At 35.5% G+C, this 26,171-nt stretch overlaps 1 protein-coding gene across 8 annotated transcripts in view; it reads left to right on the top strand.

Annotated features, from left to right (window-relative positions):
- CDC14B (cell division cycle 14B) overlaps positions 1-26,171 on the top strand; it is a 53,790-nt gene that overhangs the window by 18,493 nt on the left and 9,126 nt on the right. Inside the window, exons 5-14 of one of the 8 annotated variants that reach the window (XR_004420841.2) lie at positions 2,924-3,000; positions 4,524-4,590; positions 6,000-6,062; positions 6,939-7,026; positions 7,358-7,588; positions 9,350-9,488; positions 9,623-9,776; positions 10,524-10,624; positions 11,263-11,343; positions 13,027-13,112. Coding sequence is in view for 6 of the 8 variants with exons in the window: in XM_033086264.2 (XP_032942155.1) it covers positions 2,924-3,000; positions 4,524-4,590; positions 6,000-6,062; positions 6,939-7,026; positions 7,358-7,588; positions 9,350-9,488; positions 9,623-9,776; positions 10,524-10,624; positions 20,554-20,670; positions 23,954-23,990 (1,074 nt within the window). In the remaining 2 variants the exon portion in view is untranslated. Of the gene's footprint in view, positions 1-2,923; positions 3,001-4,523; positions 4,591-5,999; positions 6,063-6,938; positions 7,027-7,357; positions 7,589-9,349; positions 9,489-9,622; positions 9,777-10,523; positions 10,625-11,262; positions 11,344-13,026; positions 13,173-15,360; positions 15,756-20,553; positions 20,671-23,953; positions 25,386-26,171 lie in introns of those variants that run through there. The other 7 variants (XM_033086265.2, XM_033086264.2, XM_033086266.2 and 4 more) reach the window with 7 other exon arrangements.

Here is a 26,171-nt window from a genome sequence, read left to right as displayed (position 1 = left end):
AAGCTGTGACAGAAATTGATGCTGTCTCCACTTTGACTATCACCGCTTCTTGTGTTGTGTTACTGCCAGGATACTTCCCCTGTGAAGTAATTATCTGTTTATGGTCTTTCCCATTATGTGTGAATGTCATTCTTCCTCTTAGAAGCACTCTACACCATTGCACTCATCCAGCTATTCTCATACTAACCTAATTTTTTTGCAAACATTTTTCACTGAGTACACCATCTGACCATTTAATCAACTGCTGTCTCTGCAGCTGTTCACATATGTCTTTTGTGTGTAGTAGTGTCACAGCTGAGTGTAGCAGGATCTCTGTTTCAGGATAAGTTTCCTTCTTCAGTAAATGTGCTGTATTTTGCTTCAGTTGCACAATTCATGTTGTATTTTTGCATTGCAAAATCAGATTGAGATTTTTAAATGTCCTTGTATGGAGGAAGTATTCTTATGTAGCTGTGTTAAGAAAAGTCCATACACATATGCATGTATGTTAAAAAAGTGTTTCTAGCAGTTTGACTGGTAATGTAATTTCAGAAGCAGGATCTGTGCTTGAGAACTAACATATTACACCTATCTAACTTGTTTTAATGCAACACAGTGAAATGGAAAAAAAATTGTCTCTTGCAGCTGCTGTACTTGTAAACAAATGCTTCTGCATTTAGTCTTGTTTCCTTTAAGAGGCTTGTAACTCAGGAAGGCCAAGGAATTCTCCCATACCTCAACTGAGTTTTTATATGTCTTTACAAAATCAGCTAGTATTAGTTGCATTTCTATTTGCCTGTGGTACCATTAGTCCTCTGTATACTGCACAGTGCTGCACAGTGTGATAGCACTTCAGTCCGGTCAGACATTAGGAGGAACTTCTTCACAGGAAGAGTGAAGGATTGATTAAACATTATAATGGGCTGCCCAGGGAGGTGATGGATGAACTGTTTAAGGAAAGACTGGACATGGCACACGGTCCCATGGTCTAGTTGACATGGTCATGTTTGGGCAAAGATTAGATTGGATGATGTCAAGAGATCTTCTCCAGCCTAATTGGTTCTGTGATTCTGTAATCCTGTTTTTTCTCCAGGTGACTTATTTCTGGCTACAAACTCTGTCTAATTAGTGTCTGTTTTCTAATTGCATTTCATTTCTTGGGTCTGTAAGTTTTTCAGGGACTGGGCTCTCTTTCTGATAAACAAGAAATGCTTGATTTGTATGGTTGCTAGCAATATGCGTTCACTGTGCTGCAAGATGCAAATGAGGATTGTATCAAAGCACACAATTTGAAATTTCTTGGAAGATAACCTTTACATCCAAATCAGGCAATGAACGCCTGCAGAAGATAAGATTAATTTTGTCATCGGAGGATAAGCTAGTCAATGATACTTGGGAAGGTTTTTTAAGTATCTTTTCTATTTTTGGTGTATATTTGCAAATACAAATGCAGAATTCGCTTATCTCTCCCCAGTGAAGGCACAAAACATGCAGTTTTCATTACTTAGCTATGTCTCAAGAAAGATATATTTTTCTGTTTTCTTCTGCCAGTTTCAAGGAAGAACGCTCAGAAAATACTTAACAAACTAATTGAATCAGGAAAATCAAAGGGGTCACCTGTTGGCCATGTCTGTTTTAGCTGTCTGTTTAGGTTGTGTTTCAGACTGGGTTTGTTTGTTGGGTTTTTTTTTAGCAACATCTGTTCTAACTCGTTTTCTCTGTGTGTGTGGAGAGAGGATGTTTAAGGTATGTTAAGCCATTTGTTCAAACTGACTTTGCAGCAGCATCAAAGAAATTTGAAAGGCAATGCCAGCTTCTTAAAGAAAAAATATCCAAAGGAACAGAAAGTAAATATACCATGCCTTGATTTTTGGAAGTTGTTTAATTAATACTCCTGAGGATTTTTACTTTCAAATAACTCTAAGGGAAAGTGTCATTAGTATAAAACAAATAATTTTACTGAACATTAGTGAAAAAACCACAACTTTCTGTAAAGTGTTAAAGGAATTTCAAAGAAAATGTAATGATTTGAAATTACTGAATATTGACCTGTTAATGACAGCTTGTTATTAACAGTTGGTACCTCCTGGCCATGCTGGGGATGGTGTTTAATGGTATTTGAAGAAGAGATATGCAAAAAAGAGGAATTTTAGATATTCTTTAAGGCGACCTTAGTGTTAAAGGCTATCCAAGAGGGATCAGACATGTTGTGATGGAAGACCATACGGATATTTCTCGTAAGTTGGTCCTTTGTGAACTCTTTTCTGAGTGTTTTTGACAGTAGAAAGTTCAGTTCATTCTGTTCTTAGTATTTTGCTTCTGAAGCTACAGGTCTCCTTTTTTTTTTCTTTTTTAGTTTTTGTTTTCTCTTAGTTTATGGCATCTGGATTTAGTTACGGAATATTGCCTCAGCAATATTCAAAGGATGAAGTACAGAATTCGGATTAATGCAAATGTTCTGATGTAGGAAGATCAAAACATACATAAATAACTGTTTTAGTCTTGTCTGCTGAGTGCACTGACAGTTTGTGTACCAGATGACTCATAGCTTTGCTGATACCTCTGCAGGTTTTTATGTTTTGATTTACATCTAAAATACTTAATTAAAAAAATCTACAAACTGGTCAAGAAGAGTTGTAGTAGAAATGTAAGAATCCAGATGAACAGGAGCCTTTTTAGTGTAGCCTATAGTTGAACAACTCCTGCACAAATCCATAAGGTTTGTTTTAAAATACATATTTCTTTAGATTGACAAGCTTTTTTATTGTTTATGTTGGTTTTATTGTTGCAGACTTGCAAACATTTGTTCTTAATGCTACTCTTTTCCAGCACTTTAATGCTCTGTGATAATTAATTATGCTTTCTGTAGTAGACAAATTACTTCAAATTATTGAAGCCTGTTGTAAAATAATCTTTTTCCTTTTCTGTCTTTTTCCAATAATAGATAATATACCTGAGAGAATCCCCAGAAGAAGTGTACAGGCTTATATTGTCGGGAAATGTTTCATATCTTCCTTTCAGGTAAATAACAAGTGGATAGAACTTTCTATACCTTGATATTTTGAAGAAGAATGTAGCATTTTTCAGTACTAATTTTCACTTGTTGGTTTTCTGGGGTTTTGTTTTATTTTGCTTTGTTTTGTGTTTTAGGGTGGTTTTTTGTTTGTTTGGATTTTTTTGTGGGTTGTTTTTGATTGGTTTGTTGATTGGTAGGTTTTTGGGCATTTTGGGATCAGTTTGTGGGGGGTTGTGTTGTAGTTTTTACTTGGGACACACTCACTTCAGAACTTTAAGTTCTCAGGAATCAGAGGTGTTACCAGCTGGTACTGAAGTGTACCAGGAGAAGGTGAAGAAGCCCCACTGTGTTTGTATGCACTCCTTGAGCTTTTTGGCCTACTTTGCTTCTCAGTTGGCAGTCTGATTTTGTGCCAGTAGATGATAGTTAAACATATCAAGTATCTGTCATTTTCCATAGAGGTCTTACAATATTTAATAGCATTCTTTATGCACAAGACAGTATTTGCAGATTGCTGCACATACTTGACAAGTGGGAAGTTGTCATCAGTGCTTCAGGCATCAGTTCCAGGAACCTTTTGCATTGCCTGTGCCCTACGTGCTGTCCCTCCAACACATATCAGAGTGGTTGCATTTCCCTGGGAGGACCACAGCCTGAAAACATGAGGCTGCTTCTATCTGTCTGTAGAAGGCTTTATCCATTTGTTCTTTCTTATCAGCGTCTAAGAGGCACATGCTACAATGTTACCATTATGTGTCCTTTCTTTTAGTTGAGTAAAGTGCTATTATTTCTGCCTCCTGCTAATTTCTGCCCCTTTTCACACTGATTCATAAGGAAGGAAAGGATAGAAAAAATTACTAGAGGCAACCATACAGGTTCTTCAAAACTTCTTCCTCTCAGTTGAAATTCAAACACGATATGTTTTTCACTTTTTAGAAGCATTAGCTGATAAGGGCTGCATGGTCTCAAGGTGTTCTGCCAAGGCATAATATTCTCTACTGTAGATTCTGTTTAATTTGTTTCTTTACTTCACTATAGTATTCTGGTAGAATTCTTACTTTCTAGTGCTTACAAAATTTGATAATGGTCACATACTAAGAACATGCAATTCCTGGATCATCAGAATTAGAAAACATGTAATTGAAAGAAGCAGTTTAAATTAAACCACTTTCTCCTCCTGTTTAAGCATGAACAATTTATGCATCTTAAAGAAAATATTCTGTTAGATTTACTAAAATGCTTATCCTAACAGTCCACAGTAGAAATTGAACATTTCAGCTTTACAAAAACTGTAGCTGGAGTAATCTTACGTTATATCTGCTAACATAACTTATTTTATGTTTTTTTCTTCTTGTTAAAAATTCAAGAAAAATATTCAAGGTACAGTAAATGAAGTATTTGGCATAATTATTTCAGTTTAATGATCATTAACTTGAAGTAATTATAAAAGGTGTTTTAGAGAAGTATCTACAATTGCTTTCACTTGGATTGAAATGCAGTATTATGTTTTGTTCGTTGTATCTTATAGGGATGCTTCCTTTGGTACTTGCAGCTTTCATCTGACATTACTGGACTGTTTTCATGCAATAAGCAAGGTCAGTAAACTAATATTTTTCATATTTCAAAAAATTAACTAAATGTTGCCCATCAGAAGAAGAAGGCTTGGGAAACTAGGATCCAATTAGAGCTGCGAAGTAGCAGATCTGCTGATTGTTACCTAGTTTACTATGCATTATGCATTGTCACAAAAGTAGATACAGCATTCATAGAAGTCAACCAATACCTTATATAATCAACAAGTGACGATATTACAGAGGCAATTTTGAGTTTTACTTACGTAATCTCTCAGGACACCTCTAATCCTAAGAGCTGTGTATTAGGTTTATTATATGCCCCCTGCTGTTATGTATTAGGCTGAACGTAGCCTTTGAAAATGGTTTGGAATGGGTTTGCTCTACACTTCAGGCATTTGCGGCACATGTTAATGATCTCAATTTTTGCTTTAGTAATAGAAATAGAACAAATGTTAGGAGATAGGTGCTTTTTCTTTTACATGATAAAACCTTGAACTCCAGTTTTTAAAGCAATATAGCAGTGAAGTAATGCAGCATTGAAGGATAGGAGAATTAAAATACTTTCTTTTTAGTCTGGATGAGTAGTGAAAAAGGGAATTATCCAGCTCTTCACCATACTATTGTCTTTTGTATTATGGGTATTGCTACCAAATAGTGATGTTTTTACTGATTAGATCAGCTTCTTGAAGATTGGTCCTTTTTTGGGTATTTTGAAATTGGTTACCAATTTTGAAATTGTATACCAAGACTGGTGCATTGCTATTCTTGCTGGTGAGCAGCAGGGAGAGCTACAAAAGATTTGGTAATAAAAGAGAAAATTAGAATGTAGTATTTTTAATATCTGGAGATATGGGATTTATCTATGTTTGTGCTTCCTGTTTTAACAAGTGGAAAAACTGTTAGTTACCCAAATGATTACATTTTTTATGCAGTGTTGAGTATTATGGTTGTGGCTGATTATGGGATGTCATGGACTCACAGTAGTATCTTCTTAGGACTTTGTGACTGCAAACAATTTGAAATCAGTGAAAATACTAGCAAATAGCATTTATGCACAAAAATATTTCCAGTCCTTGAATGTGGTCTTTAGCTCATAAAGCTCATAGCTTCAATTTTTTTTCTCATTATTTTTCTTTTTATTTTGTGTACCTAGCAATAATGAAAAGACCAAATGCTTCAGTAATCTGGGATTTTTTTTAGTAATTTGGTGAAAACAAAAGAAGTCAATTTACCCATCTAAATTCACATATTTTTCACTTATATTGAAATTTACAGACCTGTTTTGAAGAAAGACTGAGTTTATCTGTATTTCTTAAATTATGTGAAGAAGGAGTCAAGTGCGTATTAAAAGACTTTATATAACCAAAAAGACTGATAAACTGTCCTAATTGAAGAGGCATCTTTGTTAACAGTTTTGTTCTGCATTTTAGGCTTTGCAGCATGGTTTCCTGGATTTTGGTACGTTTGATGTAAATGAATATGAGCATTATGAAGTAAGTGTTCAGTATCAATTATTTTGATTTGTTTGCTGTTACTAATACTAAAATGATTGCTTATAATTTGTGCTATTCTTTTGTAGTATTAAGTTCCATTTCTGTTTTGTCTTTTTAAGTTAAATAGTTAAATAAAAGTTCATGGTCTGAGAGAAAATACTGAAATACAGATTTAAGCATAATTATCCTCAAACATGGGGGAAAGCAGAAACCAAAATGGAAATAAATGGCAATAAATTATTATTAAATCCCTGGATATTCTTGAGCAGTATTGATAAAAAACTATAAGGTGTACAAGCCCAAGTCTAACTGAATGCTAGAGAACAATCAAAGTATGTATTTCAGAACATTCAGCAAAAATGTAATAACACTCTTTAAGGTAAAGAAGGAAACAGATATGGGAAATTCCAAGTGCATAAAATTCACTTTGGGACATAGGAAATTAGTGTGACAATGAAGATCTGCAACTCTTGACTGTATGCAGTCTCAGAAATGCAAAACTGTCAGATATCTGTAAAGAGAAAATTAAATGGTCCTAGAGCTTAAAAAATCGTTATTTAGTTTGCATCAGAGGTAAGACCAATTGGGAAGAACAATTTAGAATCCTATAAAAAATAAAAAATTGGAAGTTGCTCTTCATCTGAAGGGCATCAGTTGCATTATTCTAAAACTCTGATTTTGAGAGACAGAAACACAAGGGAGAAATGTGAGGTTGAGAGTATCTGTCATCCTTATGATGAAAACGAAAACAGGCAATTAACACAACTTCCTTTGACAAAAATTATACATCAGTTCTATAGAGCATGTATTTTGAAACAATAAGGAAAAGACTGGAAATACAGGGATAATGATAAACCAAGCATTTTCTCTTGACAGAGAGCAGAAAATGGAGATTTTAACTGGATAATACCAAACAAATTCATTGCCTTCAGTGGACCTCATTCAAGAAGTAAAATTGAAAATGGTATGCTTAAAAAAGGAGGTGGGGAACACAAACCCACTGCTTTCTTAGTTGATTGTTATCAGTAAGAACAAACTTTAAAAATTGTTCCTCAAACAATGTGTTTTTTCCTTGGCTCTTTTCCTTTTATAAGAACTCTGGCAGTAAAATTTTAATGCTTGGTTTAATTGTATCTAACCTAGGTGACTGTATTAAAATTTCATTTTCAGTTAGTCTATTTCTTTATGTTGTTTCTATTTTGAAAGTGTTTCATATCTTGGTTTTTAAACCTTTTTTTTTATTATTTTTTCAGTTTAAGGCTTAGTCTCTTTTTTAATGTTGTGTTCTCAAATAGGCTATCCCCACCATGCTCCAGAGGCTTATTTCCCATACTTCAAGCAACATAAAGTCACCACTATAATACGCCTCAACAAAAAACTGTATGATGCCAAACGATTTACAGATGCTGGATTTGAGCATTTTGATCTCTTCTTTGCTGATGGAAGTACACCTAGTGATACTATAGTTAAAACATTTCTAAATATTTGTGAAAATGCTGAAGGTGTAATAGCTGTTCATTGCAAAGGTATGATATAAAAACCAGTTTATATTACAAGTGATGTTTCTAATTACAGTTCCTGATGTATTTTGCCATATAATTCTACCTTGTCTAGTTGTTAATATCTCAGCCAAACTGCAGCTTTTCCATTCAAATTATTTCTGTGGTCCTGTTCAGCACTTCATCTTCTAATTTTGTTAAATTTCAGAAAAATCTTCCCAGCCATTCCCAAAATGAGATTGGGGAAAATGAGATTTCCAATATTAATAGTTCTTTCTGCTAGAAAGTGTTAGTACTTTCAAAGGTTGCTTTGGGCAGGCATTTGAATACCTTTCAAGTTCTTTCTGAAAATACATGTTTAAATATACCAAGCCATAAACTTTTGGAAACATTGCAGTATTTTTGAAGATTCCTCAAAATATATGACTGTTCCTCGACAACCACCAAAACCTTCACCTGTCAGAAACTCTTTATACTAATTTGGGCATGCTCTGAATATCTATGCCTTCAGAGTTAGACTGCAAAGATTTTAAGAGCCTAGCCAATGCAGCTAGTATAGTTATTCAGTTTGGTTCTAGAGGTTGAATGTTTTCCTTCCCACACCATCTTTAATAGTCTATCAGTCATTTCTTCTCCACAACTTTGCATCACTACCTGATAATGCTGTGATTGAAGGAGAAGGACCTTTTCTTAATCTTTGGATTTTTTTTGCTTTGGACCTGCAAAGACTACATTTTTGTTCCTGTACCTGCCATCCATTTGCTGCACTTAACAGAATTATTTTGGAAAGTGAAAGAATTGTTGAAACCAGCATCTTGACTCTGGGAAAACAAGTGCATATTCTTATTCTTCACTGAGGTGATAAATTCATGCATATCACTTCATTGGTTATGCCAGAGTATCAGTGATACAAGTACTTTGTTTTCACTCAGATTAAGGTGTTCCTTGGTAGATGTCATACTAATGGTGTCTAACCTGCACTTACTCTTGGGGAAGTGCAGTATGCTGTAGCCTGTTCCAAATGCTGAATGAGATGGAAGATTGTGTGGTTGTCCTGGCTGTTGTGTTATACAGAAGATTTTACACTGATGTCGATCAGTCAATTGTTAAATGAGAGAAGGTTGTGTGTAATTTGCATGTACAGCAAGTGATTGAGGAGAGACACCAGGTAGCTGGAGCTGTCCCCTTTTGCTTCTCATGTTTCCCAAGGTAAATAGAACTGTTTTGAGGGCCATTTTAAATACAGTTTCTCACCCTGGAGTACTTCATGCCTGTGCTAACTAGTGACCAGACTTGCTTACTGCAAAATTTGTCTTTTTCTTGAGAATTAAAGAGATTAATTAGAGGAGAGGCTGGAAGAATATCTGATTTCAGTGCAATATATGATTAGTTTGCAAGAAGGTGCTGAGAGAATTCTGAAAAAAAAGAAAAAAAATGCCAATTGTTTTATCCCATGCTTAAAAACATTCTCATACCTTCATACATGTTCATAGATAGGTAAATAAAGGTAGCTAAACTTAAGGATATTTGTAAAGTTGCTGGTTTTGGAAGGTTACCTCACTCAAAAAATTATAAACAGTGTGTTAGTAACCATGTATATGAAGAAAAAGATTGAAGAGTAAGTTTCCCTTATCACATTTGATAAGTAGAGGTTTATTTCGATAAATTAGACAGGTAACAACTTGTCCAAGTAACAGTGTCTGTAGTTCCAGCTAATTCCAGATGAAGATGTATATATAAATACAAAAGATGGATATATAAAAGAAACCATTCTTTTATCTTACATAGCTGGTCTTGGACGAACTGGTACACTTATTGCCTGTTACATCATGAAGCATTATCGGATGACAGCTGCTGAAACTATTGCCTGGATCAGAATAAATAGACCTGGTTCTGTGATTGGGCCACAACAGCATTTCCTGATGGAGTAAGTAGATTGAGTGTAAATTATTGCCAAAAATAAATCTAGATGTCTTTTTCTTCTTCTTCTGCTATTGTACACTTAACAATCTTCAGTGTTAATTTGTTGTGTTTTGGGCCTTTTTTTCCATGTTATGATAGCAAACAGGCAGAACTTTGGACAGAAGGGGATATTTTCCGTGCAAAGTTGAAACGAAACCATAAAATTGCTGTAACGAGAATTCTGTCAGGAGTAGATGATATTTCAATTAATAACACAAGAAACAGGAGAACCATCCAAAAGGACATTGAACTGGTAACCACCCAAATATTGTGCTCTTGTAAAAGTTCGAATTGTTGAGAATCTCTCAGGTTTTGAAAAACCTGAGGGTACACTAAAATTTTGTTAATCAAATTTTTTTTCTGTTCACCATTTTTGTATAAAAGGATATGGGGGGGAAAGCTAGGGAACTGCAATTATGAAAAATGGAACTTAGAACACAGGTAAAGTAGGAGCATCATCATGCTTTTAGTCTTTTGTAGTTAGGTCAGTAATAGAAAAAAGTATTCACATTCTGCAATCAGAAATACTGATTTCATTTTGAATTGTCTGTTGCTTCACTGTGTGTATTTAAAGGGAGGGGTTGAAAGGGTGGGTTTTTTTATTCATTTTAGTTTCTAAGTAATTGCAGCTTCTGTAATACCTTTTGATGGTGCTTTTTGAAAAAGACAGTACTGCTGTTGTGAAAAGGCAAGTCAAGAAGGGAAATGCTGTATTTAGTGAAGATCATACTATACCTAAGCAAAGATTTTATAATATATTGCTTCCAATGCTTTAAAAGGAGACATTATTCCAATGCATGTAATTCATGACACCACTTAATGGTTTACAGCTTCAAAAGCAGCAAACAGGAAACTGGAAGGAACAGAACTATATGCAAGTGAATTTCCTTTGATTTTATCCTGTCGAGATAATTCTGAGCTTTAAGATAAGGTTAATTCTTAAATATCAAAGTGTCTATATTTAATCTTGATTTATCTCTTTCCCTCTCCACTTATCCAGTACAGTGATGATGATGAAACAAGCTATGTAACACAAGGGGATAAGCTTCGTGCTCTGAAAAGCAAAAGGCAAGCAAAAACCCCAACTGCATCTCCACTAGCGTAAGTCAGTTTCTGAAGATATAAAATTTCGGAAGCACTTTTATCCTCTTCTTCATGCATACTTCCTTTTGCCCCCAAACGTTTGTTATTAATGCTGCTTTTACTCCCATAAAACAAGTAAAAGATTCATCATTTCTCTGAAGGCTTGGTGAATGCTGAGGAAGAGCTGTATGACTGAATTTCTAGTTTTCTGCATAGTTTTTTATGCTGGTATTCTGCACTTTACAAGCTCCTGTAGCTCTTCTGAATGCTTTACTTTTAGTTTAATCACAAACATTCCCTTGCCTTTCCCGTGGTAGTATAAAAATGAAAGAATATGACAGTGTGGTTTTGTTTGATTGGCTCAAATAAGATACATGCTGGTGTTTGAAGTAAAGTCAGCTACCTAAAGAGTTGTAAATAGGACTTTTAGCTTCCTTTCATTTTCTCTTCCTTGGAAAAGAACTCTCTCTAAATCTTGTGGGCTTTATGATAACATCTGGTGGATCTAGAAGGCAGAGTAGCCACTGTTTCAGTAAACAAATTCAAAGAAGTGCATTTTTGTCAGTGAAACTGGGTAGTCTCTTTATTTTAGACAAGTCCTGAAATACCACCTGTAAAAGACAATTTGCATCTGTTGTGGTTTGTATCAACTGTAGGTACAAAATATTTCTGCCTGCCCTTAAATAAACTGCAAGAGAATGCAACACTTGCAAAACTTTGCTGGATCTCATTTGACTGTGAGTAAAGGAATGGTTGCCCTTGGCTGTTAGACTTTTGCAAATGACACATTACCAAAGTCACAGGCCATGATCAACTTGACTTTTGTTGTGTTGTCCTTCTGTAGCATATGATGCTTCTACCTTGCTGGCATTTTTATTTTCTTTTTTAAGATCACCGCTTTCCTTTTTAAGATCACGGAGTTCTAGAAAAAGTGAGAAGTATGTAGTAAAAGTGTGCTGAAGGTGAAGGAATATATCTCTGGAAACATATCATACATTTCACACATTGCTATGTCTGATTTCTGCTTTTGTTTTAAATTACTGTTCTGCTCATGCTTATGATTTACACAGTCAGTCATATAAGAAACAACATACTCAGAACAAAGATTATGCCCAGCTGACATTTAAAAAATGCTCAAACACATCGCCTCAAATAGCACAATAAAAAACAATTACCTTGCAGATTAGTTTCCAAGGCACAGAGCCTTAGTTGTCAAGTGCTTAATTGCCGCACACTTACTGCATGTTCTATACAATGAATGTAGACTTGTGTGGTAACCTATTCAGAGGCATTGTCTTAATACCCTCTTAAAGCAAGACCTATCTACTATTAAAATATTACTTGACTTAAGGAACATTCTGCAACGTGTCTGCTCTAGTTAGCTTGTGTAGAACTAAAATAATTGACTTGGAGCCTAATGTTGTGCATTGTCACTCAAGAAATTTTCTCTCTTTCTGTTCCCCCAAGTTATTTTTATGATTTGCAACTTGTACTGAAATAATTCAGTGAAAAATGAGTGTGTAAATTCATACATTTCTTTGTGTTACTGTTGTTTTATTGCAAGGAGTATTTGTCTGCCTTACATGAGTCAGAAGTTTTTTCTACTACAAGAGGTGTCTGTCTCTTTCCTTTTCAGTTTACTCTGTTAAAATAATTATTCTTGCAGTGAAATTAATCACTTTTATCTAAACAAACAAACAGAAGCTTCTAAATCTTCCAAGTAGTTTGATTTCAGAGAAAAAAGAAGAGGGTGGAGAGGGGCAAAGTAAGAGCACCGGAAACTTGGACAGTTACAGCCTTTGAAAACTAGATGCATTAGTTGCATTTAAGTCACAAGGGATTTGTATAGACTTTTTGTTGAAGTTGGTTGTATAAATTCTTTATGTATTGATGACTGGATATTTTATGTATGTTCTAATAAGCAATATTCTGCACCTGTGGCAAAGGAGTATGAATTGACTTTTGCTTCTTACACAGAAAGGTAATACACCCCATCATTTGGTTATTTACATAATTTGTTTCTGCAGACTTACCTGTCTCTGATGTAATGTTTTAGTATTGGAATGTATGATTGTGAAGTAGGATGTGTGAATACAGGCTGATCCAACTGTATAAGAGATGGCAGCAAGTGGTCAGAGGTCCTCCTGCATACACTTATTTCCAAGAGTGATACAGACTTTCTTTGAAATAGGTGACTTTGGTGAGAATTTCAGAGGATTTGCTTTTCATTCCAGCAGCTCAGGGGCACAACATTGGCAATTTATGGCTGCATGGATTGTTAGTCATAGAAAGTAAGAAATGCTTGGCAAAGTTCATAGAGCAGTATCCTTTTGAAGAACTTGAAAAAACCTAAAATGCACCAAAGCTTTTGCTTTTGATTTTTTTTTTCATCTCTACCTCCCCCTCCAATCCCTTTTTAGATGGCTCCTAGCTATGCTGGTGTCTACACTGTGTAGCATTGTCATCTGGTGGATTGTATGTGGCTCCCTTCTGCCCAGCCTGCTATTCTGTCTAGATGGTTTAAGAACATAATAACCATCAGGACCCCCTGAGAGAGAGCCACTGTGTAAGTGTCCCATTCCATTTCTCTACAATAGCTCACACTTTCTGTCTAGTATGTCTCATAAATGCATGTTTTTGTGTCGTTTCTTACTTGCTTTGTTTCAAGAGTGAATTTCACTGCTCTGGCTTTGTTCTATTCTTGTGCATATTATTTAGAATAATTGATTTTTATGGCTGGCTTGCAATATACTAAGGCAAAGAGCTCTTATAATTAGAATAATTTTTAATTTTTAAATGCTTCTTTTCTGCAGAAAAGCAAAACTATGTAAGCAAAATTATGTGTATGAAAGAAAAAGTGTTGCTATCCTTTGCATATTGCAGATGCAGATGTTTGCTTCAGCTTTACTTCCAAGTTCATGAACTTGCAAAGTAGGCTGGTTTCCCAACACATTGTTTTATTCCCATGAAATGGCAAGAAATAGAATTTGTTAGAAATTTCAGTAGGTCTTTGTTTCTATGAAGAGATGGCATAAAACATTGTTTCTTTTACCTTTTTGACATAACAGAAGATGGGACAGGTTGCAGTGTTAGGTCAAGGCTCACTTGTTTACCCAGCCAGTCTGGTTTCATTGTCTTTTGTTCACAATTCTGTTTTCTAGAGCTTTAGGAGACTTCTTACATTCTTTTATTCTGTTATTTGGATTCAGCGGCAGGAGTCATTAATAGCATATCTGTTCCTTTAGTACAGTTTTCACTTTTCTTCACTCCACTTTCATGAGAGTAGCTGCAGTGATTTCTGTGCCTTGCTTCTACTTAAAAGGTGCAATGTTTTCATCAAATGGCATCTTACATCTTTTGGTCAAATGAAAATTCCAACAGCATGCAGAACAACCAGGAAATGCAAATGAACTTTTTGCTTGCTTCTGAGTCTTCCTGGAGCTCCTCTGTCATCACCACCCTCAAAGTAGAATGGTTACTTTGGGTGAATGCTTGAAATTCATTAATCTGAGACTTTGGTGCTCTCAAATTTTAAAAATGGCCAGAAAGTCTTTTATTAAGTGGGAATAGGCATTCTCACCTGAGAGGCATGAAGATTGAGATCTTCTGTCATCCTTACCTTTGGCCTTGCAACTTTCTGTCTGCACTTCTTAAAAAGCATGAAATTCTTTCTGCTAACCTAAGTGACTGAATAACTGTAGAATGAGAATTGGGAGACTTTGAACAGGTTAGTTATTCAGCTAGCCTTCACTGAGGTTATCTTAATCTGACCTTTTTGAGAAAAAAATAATAAAGAAAAAATTATAAAGATCGCTTCAACTTAATTTTTTTCCCTAATTTTGTCAAATAACATACTTGAGAGGCATTATTCCAACTAACATGAGATGTGTGTTTTCGAAGTTTTACACTGAATGAAGCACTATTTCTTTTCTCAATGAGGTCTCTGAAAGTCAGACCTCAGATTTCTGAGCACATACTAAAAAGCTAAACTTAAAACACAGGTTAAAGAGGTGAAACAATCTGTGCTTTGTTTTGCTGTACTGTGCTGTTAGATCAATTTCAGACAACTATCCTCCTTTCTTTCTCTTACTATGTCTGTTTTCTGTCTAAAACTGTAAACACTTCCTTGCTGGAGAAAAAAAGACTGATGTTTGTAGATGTGATGCAAGCAATGTGGTTATTGCCATTTGCTGTGAATTTCCAGTTACTGGTGCTGCTGCTTGATTTCCAAGATTAACAATCAAACAATGTTGGTTTAAGTATAGGGAGAGAAAACACTTAGGTTTTTCTTAAAAGTTTGCCTAACTTTCTCTTCATTCTGCAGCTAACGTCTCTTGTGTTTCAAGAGATCAAATTATCAATAAGGATTATGGATCAATCTGGACTAACCTGGAAATTGTGTTTGCTGGAACCCTCTATGCTGAAGAGTTATCAGTCACTTTTTGCCTGTTAATGACTTGGAAAAGTAGTAGAGGTCTCAGGTGTACTTTCTTAAAAATCATGACATGATGAAGGAGAAAGCAGTATTGCATTTGATAGACCTTTTAATACACGTTGCCCAGACTGGTTGACTAAGGCAAGACTAAAATGCCTTTTGCAGACAGAGAAGACATGCATCTGCATAACTTCTCTTGTCTTCATCCCTGTTTAGGATACTGCAATCACGTATTCTGAAAAAGCTTGTTGTGTGAATTGATTTCTGACCGATGTATATTACACTACTTACAATTTTAGTTTTGTGGATGTTGTCTCAGGTTGTGGAGTTTGGGTTTTTGTGTCCTGGTGACGTGCCTATGTTCCGCCCTTGCACTGAGTTAAATGGTGAAAAAAGTGAGTTATTTAAAAGTTGCTGCTGTTGACCCAAACACTGTTCCATTTAAACAGGTTTTTATTTGTTTAAAGATGAAGGTATTAGCAGGAATAAGAAAGCAGTGTATAAACTAGTCTGCTATTTGTGGTGTGTATTTAGGATCAGAACTACCAAGAGATGTTTCCATTACAGTTGAACTGGAGATGAAAAATTCTTACAATGTAAATGTATGTTTAATAGTGTAACTATTTTGTTTAATAGTGTAACTATTACAGTATCCTGTTGCCTGCAGGGGTTTTTCTGTAGGTTTCTTTGGGGAGATTTTTTGGGGGTTTTTGGGTGAGTTTTTGCTCGTTTGTTTTTTGTGGGGGTTTTTTGTTATTGTTTGGCTGGTGTTTTTCATTTTTATCATATTCCATTGAATTAGAAAACCTTTGTGTACATCAAATGGGTTTGCTGCTGTTTTTGGAAGTTTTATGACATAGTATTTTATGTGAACAGCTACAAAGCAGTAAGGTAGGTGTCCTGAAATCTTACACTTCTCTAATATAGTTTGGAATAGGTTTTTCATGCTGACATTTCGGTAGGATTTCCTTTACCATGGCTTCATCTCACATCCATTATAAAATCTATCTACTGAACCTGCTATCAATTGAGGCTGTTAGTCTAATTGTTCTAAATCAAAATTCGATACATTCGTTTCTTCTCTCATCTTTAATATATGTGCAGTAGCATTCTAATAAAAGCTGTGATAGTCCTGTTGCTGCTCCTCAGCTGACAGCTGTCAGGCTCAAAGACAGCTCTGGGTGTTTATTTGCAACAACATGTTTTCCTTGAGGTGCTATCAGTCTTGGAAGTCTAGAATTCTAGTCTGATTTTAAAATGTCTGTGTGATAATTTAGCAAATGTTTTGTTCACAGTGATTTCAATTACAGTAATTTCACTATTATAAGCCGCACCATTTTGACTAAAATGTTGGTCCGAACCCGAAGTGCGGCTTATAATCAGGTGCGGCTTATATACGGACAAAGAACAAAAAGTTGCTGTTTTAGTTTGGAGGACAGGTGTCTGCTGAGAAAGGCAGGAGCCTCTCTGTGAAATGGAGAATGTAAACCCCCTCCCTCCAAATTATTATAATTTTGAAATCAAGGGGCTTTCAGGCAAAAATATGGGAATTAGGAATAACAGTTCTTTACTAGGGAAATTAAAATAGAAATACAATACTACAAAGAAACAAACCCCAAATCCTGACAAAGTCAGAGTACAACCTGACGCCCCATCAGGCAGGGTGTTGGTAGCAGTCCCATTAAATGGTGGCTGCAGTCCCCTTGGAGTGATAGATGTGATTCAGTTGAAGCAGTGCTCCTGTAGAAGGTGCAGTTTCCCTCTGGAGGTCCAGTGGTGATGTGGAGGAATCCGGTTTTCCTCTGGAGTCCAGTGGAGAAAGGGGCGACCTTAGTGTCCCAAAACCTCTGTTTTTATCTTGGTAAGAAATGTTGGGCTCTTCCCCCTGGCTGGAGCAACTTCCAATGGGACACAGTAATTTCATCAGTCCCACAGTGGGACTCAATGGGCCATTAGCAGACAGTGACTCCCTGGAGGAAGGATGGGGTGTGAAAAAATAAAGAACAATGCCCCGCCTGGTTTCAATGGATGGCCCATTAGCAGAATATCTCCCGTGGAGATAAGGATCACTGCTCCCACTCTCAACAGATGGTGATAGAATAGATACCTTTTATCACACTCTGTATTCTAGCCCAAGATAGTTGCCAACACCCAGAATTGCGGTTTATAATCAGGTACAGCTTATATATGGACAAAGAATGAAAAGTTGCTGACACCCGGAAGTGCAGCTTATAATCAGGTGCATCTTATAATCGTGAAATTACTGTATTCTTTATTGTAGAGTAGCCCAATGAAGTTGTTTATATCTGAGATGTAAAAATGACATATCAACTGAAGAGCAGATGATGTTAAAGATTCTACCCTGCTCGCAGCTGACTCTGAGCTGATCCCATAAGACATCTTGTTATCTCCTTTTGGCAAATGCAGCAAACTTACAAGGATATTTTTATGGTCATTTTGGTTTCATGGTGGCTATTTTTATTTTAAGTCGTGTTTCCATTTAGAGCTTCTTTTATTTTCTTTCTTTGTTTTGAACAGATAACATGAAATTGTCTGGGAAGTTAGGACTACCTTATGATATGTTGAAAAGATGAATATTTAAGTGTTTGTGCAAAATGCTATCGTGATAATTCGTAGTGCTTCACAGAATCACAGAATGGATAATGCTAAAATAGACCACAGTGGATCATCTAGTCCAACCTCCCTGCTCAAGCAGTCATCCCACATGGCACAGGATTGTGAGGGAGACTTCACAACCTCTCTGGGCAATCTGTTCCAGTGCTCAGTCATCTGCTCAGTAAAGAAGTTTGGGGGTTAAGTTTGGAAGTTCTTCACATTCAGGTGGAACTTTCTGTATATCAGTTTCTGCCCATTGCCTCTTGTCCTATTGCTGAGCAGAGCCAAGCTCTTGACACCCTCCCTTCAGATACTGACAGACATTGATCAGGTCCCCTCTGTCATCTCTTCTGGAGGCTGAACAGACCCAGATCCCTCAGCCTTTCCACAAAAGAGAGATATTCAGTCCCCTCATCATCTTCATATCCTTCCACTGGACTATCTTCAGTAGCTCCCTGTCTCTTTTGTCCTGTGGAGCCCAGAACTGGACACAGCACTCCAGATGTGCCTCACCTGGGCTGAGTAGAGGGGCAGGATCACATCCCCTGACCTACTGGTAACATCCTTCCTGGTGGTCCCCAGATCACTAATGGCCTTCTTGGCCACAAGGGCACATTGCTGGCTCCTATTTCAGTTCATGTTAGATAATTAGTGGGTTTAAGCCATGCACATTGACCAGTTTTCTGAACTTACAGTATCTAGAAAAAATGGGTGTTTATGACAGAAAGATTGCATAAATTACATTCCATTAACTTTTGCTTTCTATGTACACTACGTGCATTTTATGCAGAAAGACACCAAATGTATGTATTTACGGAGAAAACATGATTTTTCCATATTTCTAGCTGCATGAGCACTAGTAAACCAGTATGTGCCATGATTCGTTCATGTTTATATTTCAGTGACTAAATGTTATGAGGTTAAGCAGACTTTGTGCTTTTCTGTTCATTCCTAGAAGTGTCAGCAACATAATTTCTATCACATGAAAGGTATAATGCAAGTCTTATTTCACCACTGCTGTAATTTTTAATGCTTAGTTCACAGTGTAAGTAGACAGAATTTGTTCATTCTGTATGACAACTGTGGCACTGAAGAAAGAATTTTAATATTAGAACTTGTTAAAAGTGTTTTACAATCACAGTAGAAACTATAACATAAGCTTTCAGGTTTTAAATGTTTTCACTTTGGGCATGCAAGGAAAACATTTTCATTAGAAGAATTTGTTCTGTCTAAAGAAGTGTGATATGAGATTGAAAGTATCTGGGAGTGTTTTTTTCTGCCTCCTGTACCAAGCAGTCTCTTCAACTCTGAATGTCCTGTGTTTACAGTAGAATTTGCATTGCGTTTTGGTAATACTTGTCATTGAAACCTTGTATCTTTTGTTTGAACATTTGCAAACCAAATGACAATATTTTGCAAAGCTGAACTATTAAAACTATTAAAAGAGATTTTTTAAAAGTAGATGTTTAAAATACTGAAATTTGTGGTTATGTAGCAACTCTTGCTGATGAAGAAGTGTATAGTAAAAATAACATTGCTGATTAGTTTTACTGCATAAAGAATATATTTTAGAGGAAATTGTGTTACCTCAAATGCATGTTCTAATTCTGAAATCAAATCCTTATAAAACAATTAAAACATTGGAGGTTTTTTCTGTTTCTATTTTTGGTGAGTATGTTACATGAATATATAAACATCTATTTTCTCCCCATATATTCCTGTTCACTTTTGCTCCAAAAGTTAGCATTCAGTATTCATATTTAAATTCTGTGAAAGTAGTTTCTTCAGAGTATTAACCAACCTGTTACTGTAATTTACACAACTTAATGAAGGTTTTGGTTTCCAGCCTCATGTAATCTGCTTGTATAACTGCACCCAGTGAAGCCACTGAAAATTACAGTCTAATAATAGCAGGAAAATAAAGAGCAAGTTACTAAGTTACTCTTAGGTCAGAATCTCTAAAGGTCCATATTTTCAAAGCTGGAACGTTGCACAGGTGGAATAGAAAACATATGTATAAAATGAAGCACTAAATAGATAGCCATGGACTTCACTGACAAGTTGTCACTTCCTGTCTCCATAGTATCATAATATCACTGCAAGTATATAGGAAAAGATGTAATTTTGTTGTGAACCAGTTGTCTGGTGGATAAAAATAGTTATTTGCATTTCACAATATGGAATTCTTTTTTAATGTGAAGGACACTAGGATTTATCTGCTTGTTTAAGACATAGTTAATATATCACACCAGATTCTTTAAGAGAAGCATTTGACCACAACCAGCACGTAAAGCTGTGTTTTGAGTATTTCAGACTCAGTAATTTCCTCTAAGAGCAAAATGCTCATATTTGCAATTATTTTCTATTTGAAGGGAATATCTCATGGTTAATTGAAGGAGAATTAGGCTTAGATCTTCACAAATTGAATTACTTGGGGTTTATTCTGATTTTTTTCCTGTGTATCCCATGTTAGTCTGTAAAATAATGTTTGTTTTTGTTGCATACCTCAGATTTTCTCTTTCTTTCTTTTTTTCCCCCTTTTTTTAATTTGTAGCATAATTTAAAATGCAGTTTGGGATATTTTTGTCTTCCAAAAACCCAACAGAAAATTAAAAATTATTAATTTGATAAATTCTTTAAAAACAAAAAAAGCCCAACAAAACTAACCAGCAAAGCAGGCTGCTATGCTTCTAATAAAAACAACTTGCATTACTCCAATTATAACAGGGATGTTAGGAAAGAGAAAGATGTTTCAGGCAAACGAGTTTGCTTTGCAGAAGGATTTGTGAGAAGCCAGCTGAAACTTGTTAGCTCTATTGCAACTGTAACACCCTCTTTTCAGTGTTTTTAGAAACTGTCCAATTATATGATCTTTCTTTTTTCCTACTCTTTACAGAGTAACTCTGCAGTCCAGTGTTCAGAAAAGTAAAACCTCTGAACCTAGCATTTCTGACAGTACAGACATTACTAAAAGAACTACCAGGTCTGCTGCAAGAAAAAACAGTTTTCAAAGGTGAGAGTTAACCTCTTTACAGATCCTGTACCCATGCTCTAGCTCTAATTTGAGCTGTTGTATCCGCTGCTGGCAGGAGCTTTGCCATAGTTCAGCTCCTTCTCCTAGCAATGGAAAATGAGAAACAATTACATGGTTTGTGTCATGTTCTGAGAATATCTGGAACCTTACATCTTAGGTAATTTATTTATGTTACTCAGTGTTCCAAGTTCAATAATTTTATATAGTATTTCCTTATGTGAGTGAGAATTACTGAAGACAAGGGATTTTGGTAACATGAAAACACCTCTGCCTGGAGTAAGAGATGGAAAAATTCTTCACAGCATTAAGTTGAGTACTAGTCAGTGCATGAAGTCAAAATGAGGAAAAATTCAAAAGACAATTGAAATGTAGTGATTGTGGAAAGCTGAAATGTATGAAATGCATGTGTACACTGGTATGCGACTTTTTTTTCTACTGAGAGCATGGCTCATAATCTGAACTAAACCTGTCTGGTAAAGCTTAATGAAATTTAAAATTCTAATGGATTTATGCAAGACTGAAAGTGCCTTTTGGCCCAGAAGCATATGGTCAGACTACTGCTATGTATCTTTGTGTATGCATGTGATCACACCCCTCTGTGGCAACTCTTCAGGTCACTACAAAAGATGAGCCAGAGAGCATAGTTTAAAAGAATATCCAAACGATTTCCATTTTTCACAGTTTACTGCTATTTGTCTTAAACTCTTAGTGAAAAACTCAAATGGGTCTGTCAGGTGCTGAAGAGATTTTGACTGGGAAGAGTAAAAGATGGCACATCACTTCCTATGTTATGTGGCTTGATTTACAAGTATCACTGAAAGTTTAAGTTGTTTTGCAGCTTTTTCCTTCTTTCCTTCTTTATCTTTTCCTTCTTTATCTTTCTTCATCCTGTTACCTTGAAGGTCATGAAGTTATGAAAAATTCACTCAGTCAGTGAAAATAGTGGACTGCAGTAAATTCCATTTTGAGAATTTTTTATTGTGACTTTGTTTTGATTTATTGAACAACATATTAAAAAAAATGTCGTTTTTCTGAAATAGGTATTTTACTAAAAATCAGTAGTATTTTTCCAGATTTTCCTTTTAGTTGGTTAGGTTTTTTCTCTATTTTGCCTCATTTTCACCACGTCTGAATAGAATTGATAGGATTCTGCTTGCTATTTTTATTCTTCATGCCTCTCCCAGTTTTAGCCTAACCTGCTTGCAACATTTTGTAGCTGCATTCATGCACGTGTATAATCTGAAGAGAGATTTTTAGTTCCGGGAAAGCACTTCTCCAAGCTGACCTTTGTTTTGTGTGAGATGTGAATACCTATCCTTAGGAAAAAACAGCATCCCTAAAATAGAGTTCACAGAAGATTTCATTAATTTTGTTAAGAAGTCCTTTAAGTATATTGCCAGATTTATGGCTCTGAAGACCAAGGACCACATTGATCTCAAACTTCATAGATTACTTCCTTCGTATTTTAATGGACTGTATAAAAGTTCTACCCCAAATACTTCACCATATACTGTTTCTTTTCTTCTAACTTTGGAGGTCTAAGAAGTTTTCAGTTACTTTCATATTTTCATCCAATAATCAAATTTGTCCTTGTTCTGTCACAGTTATGGAGTTCTTGATTATTTTATAATCTGAGAGGGCTAATGAGGTGCTGGACCCTCTAAAGGGTGTTTTGGTATGACCATATAATTTTATGGATTTAGACTGCAGTACCTTGTTAATCTCATAGGTGTCCTTTTATTTTTCCTGTAGCATTTTTAAAAGTGTAAGTCTTCTTTTAAGAATGCCTTTCATTTAAGTTTAATTTCTTATAGTATGCGCAGTTTGTATTACCTCATAGTGCTCAGATGCATTGTGCTTAATCCAGATCAAGTGGGTTGCAGAGAATAATTATTTCTACAATATTGACATCCTGCCCTAACCAACATCTCTCTTTGTCAAGACTTCATTTAGATCACTGAACTTCTGACATTACTGTGTGTCCTTATTCTTTCATTTTCTTTCTGATACATTCCAGTGGAAACATCTTGCGCCATTTTTACATCAATCTCATTTGCTGCTTTGTGTCACTTTAGTCAATTCTTTCTGTATGTGAATCACTCTTGTGACCCATCCTAATGCAGTATAATCTGCAGAGCTAGGGAATTCATTTGCCATGTAATCCTTCAGATTGCTGGATACACTACCATGAATCGTCTCCAGTATGTTTTTTCAGCCAAAGCAGCTATTTACAGCTAAAACACTATTCTGGCTTTTTAAAGAGAACAAAGGGAATCTCAATCCTATCAATAACACTCACTTGCGTTTCCTTTGTGGAACATCTTTAGACGTCATCTGCCTTCTATGAAAGAAAGTACTGATGGACATAACCACATACCTTGTCATTGAGCTAATACTGTTTTTGAACTGTGAGAAATCACACTGCCAGCCTATAACCCAGTGTTTCTCTGTGGAAGCCCTTATTTCTCCAGTTAAGACCTCATCCTTGTACATTTTCCAGTTACAGAGAAGTTCATGTCTGTATTTTAAAAAGGTGCATACTTCACATCCAAACTGTGTCATAATAAGACACAAGTTAAGCGGTCTTTTCCATGTTACCACACAGAACAGAATTAAATTAAATTTATAGTAAGTAGTTGATTAGAAATGCAATCTTAAGTAGTAAAGGTATTTTGATGGGTAGAGGTGCTTAAGGGAATTGAGGTAAAGTTATTACAAAAATTATCATGGGGAGTATGGGGGGGAAAGTAGGAAAGCTGTATAGAGGAATATCACAAAAACTAACAAAGAGGAATACACTTCAAAAATATCGTATACCTTTGCTTTGCCAGGTATTACAACGCAGCCTTCTACACCCTTGTTCAAATACTGAAAACTACCTGAAGCATTTCAGAACTTTTCTACATGTAATCTAAACCTGGCGTTAAAAAAAATATTAATGTTTCTGTCCTATTTTTCATACTTTTCCTGCAGTCTGATGCCTCAGAGGGAGAAAAAGAATGCTTTACACAAATGCACTTAATGAAATTATGGTACTTTGAATCCCCTTTTGCATTTCTGTATGGAACAGAATTTTCTTCAAATTGTCTGTGATCAGACCAGTCTGTGCATTCTCTGCTGTGTTATTAAATGCAGTGACTTTTACTTTTTGTTTCTTTCTTTGAAGTACCATTTGCTCATTTTACCTTGCCAGAAATGCTTGTATTAAATACGTACCGAGTAATCTTTAACTTTTTCCCTCAAATATGTTTTATTTTAACAGCCAATCCGTCACAAAGACTAGAACAGTATTGCGCTGAATTTCGAATAAGGCACCAGTGTTGAAGAGGATATTCAGGAGTGAAGGGGATATGGAGGGGACTTGATGCAATTCAAGGAGGATCACTTTGGCTCTATTTTTCAGCAAAAAAAAATGGAATAGAACAATCTCTTTCTTACTTGTAGAATAAAATGAATGGTCAACATGTTTGGTAGACCTTTTTCTACCATGCTAACACTTTCTCAAAACCCACAAAATCTACGTACATTTAGACTCAGGTGTAAATATTTAAGCTCTCTATTATAAAGAGGGCTTGCTAGTATGTATGATGCATGTGTATGAATTGTGATGGCAATCACTTAGATGCTGACTACCAAATGGTGGGAGCTTTTAAGTATATAAATCTGTATTGTGCATTCAGACTGGGCTGAATTCTTGAGTCTGAGAATCAACCACAAAAGCTTTTTTTTCTAATAGTATTGGTACTCTCCTATGTTGATTTCTTTCTTACTTTGTATGAAGTTTTTTATGAAGCTGCAGTATTGAGTACACAATGTAACTATTGTCCACCAAAGTGCTTTATTGTCAACGGTTGTGTGGTTTATTTAGGACAAACTAATTGTAAGTGATTAACTTGTTTTTAATAGTGACAGCTTTTTAGTTGTTCACAACCAATTGCTCTTTGAACTAGTTATAACTAGTTTATAAATTTGCTTTAAATCTGGTATGATTTTAAAGGGAGGAAGAACACTACCGTTTAAAGCAGTGTTGTCATATTGAAATGTCATTACTGTTTAATCACTGAAAAATTACAGTTTCTTTTCCTATCAAGTCCTTTAGGTGAAACTTTAAATTACCATATATGAAAGGTAAGAATTACCCCCAGATTTCATTGGTATGCTTTGGTAACATGTGGACAGTGATGGTTTTTATCTTTGGAATGCTTTATGAGTGCAGCACACAAAAAAATGGAAAATAAGGGTGCCCTACAACTGAGGTAGAGGAATTCAGGGACAGATAAAAATTTCTGACACCTAACACTTTAAGAACTACAATTTATCTCTGTTAAAAAGCAATTTTAAAAAGTAATTTTTAGAGGAATCTACTTGGGACTGAAATTTTCATCCCCTACAGGACTGCAGTGTTCTTTTTTCCTAAGACTTTTCATATTATGACATTTCAAAATTGATGTATCCTTGTCCACCAGTTGATGGATTATAGCTGCATATCTCTCAGATGAGGGCTGTTACCACATAGCCTTAAATATCAATCAATTAGCTGTTGATTTAATGACTCTTACAGTAGAAAGTGGCAGAAATGGAAAAATCTGAAATGTTAGTAATGGAATAACTGAAGTTTTTAAAGATGCATATTACCTCTGTGAGGGAGGGAAGTTTATTTCAATGAAAGTAAATGTTCAGTGACTAGTTTCAATCTGCATCCTTTTAAATTGAAATGAAGCCTTGTTTGGCTGGTGACTTTTAAATGCCAGTATGAACATCCCACAGTGGTTTGAAAACATTTTCTAGCAATCATGAATTGGAGAGGAAACAGGATGTAAAGCATAAGTAAGCTTACAGGTAACATCCACGCACTTAGACAGTCAAAATCTGCAAATAGGAATACAAATTAAAAAGAAAATGTTTAATGCAAAATAAGGGAGAATTTTTTTTTTCCTGAACTTCCTTTTTCACCCCCTTTTCTTCTAGATAAAAAGCATCTAGATAAAAAGATCTCATCCTGATGAGGCAATTAAAATTTATTGGGGTTCAAATGGGGTTGGTTTGTTTAGGGCGGGGGTTGTTTCACTTTAGGGGGTTTGGGGTTTGGTTCGGTTTTTTTGGGTTTTTTAGTGGGGTTGCGTGGTTCAGGCTGTTTTTTATTTTTTTTTTTATTTGGTACAGGCAACCACAATAGTAGGTCTGTTGTGCAAATATGAATTTATGTTTTTGAGAAAAATTATCATCTTGGAAGGCAAAAAGGATGCAAATAGTGAAGTGAGAATAAAAAAAAACATTTAGTAGTATTTACTGTGTTTGGTTTTGCCCTTCTCTTCGCTAAGCTACTTCTTTTAGCATCTTTTTTTTAAAGCTAAAAATACAGTAAATTCACGAATACAAGCCGCACTGAGTATAAGCCACATCTCTGGGTGTTGGCAAATATTTCGGTTTTTGTCCATAAATAAGCCGCACCCGAATATAAGCCGCTCTGTCGTTCGCAG

Source organism: Catharus ustulatus, chromosome Z (assembly GCF_009819885.2).
Source record: "Catharus ustulatus isolate bCatUst1 chromosome Z, bCatUst1.pri.v2, whole genome shotgun sequence".
Lineage (NCBI taxonomy): Eukaryota > Metazoa > Chordata > Aves > Passeriformes > Turdidae > Catharus > Catharus ustulatus.
Note: the sequence above shows the minus strand (reverse complement) of the source record. Positions and strands in the feature narration are given on the sequence as shown.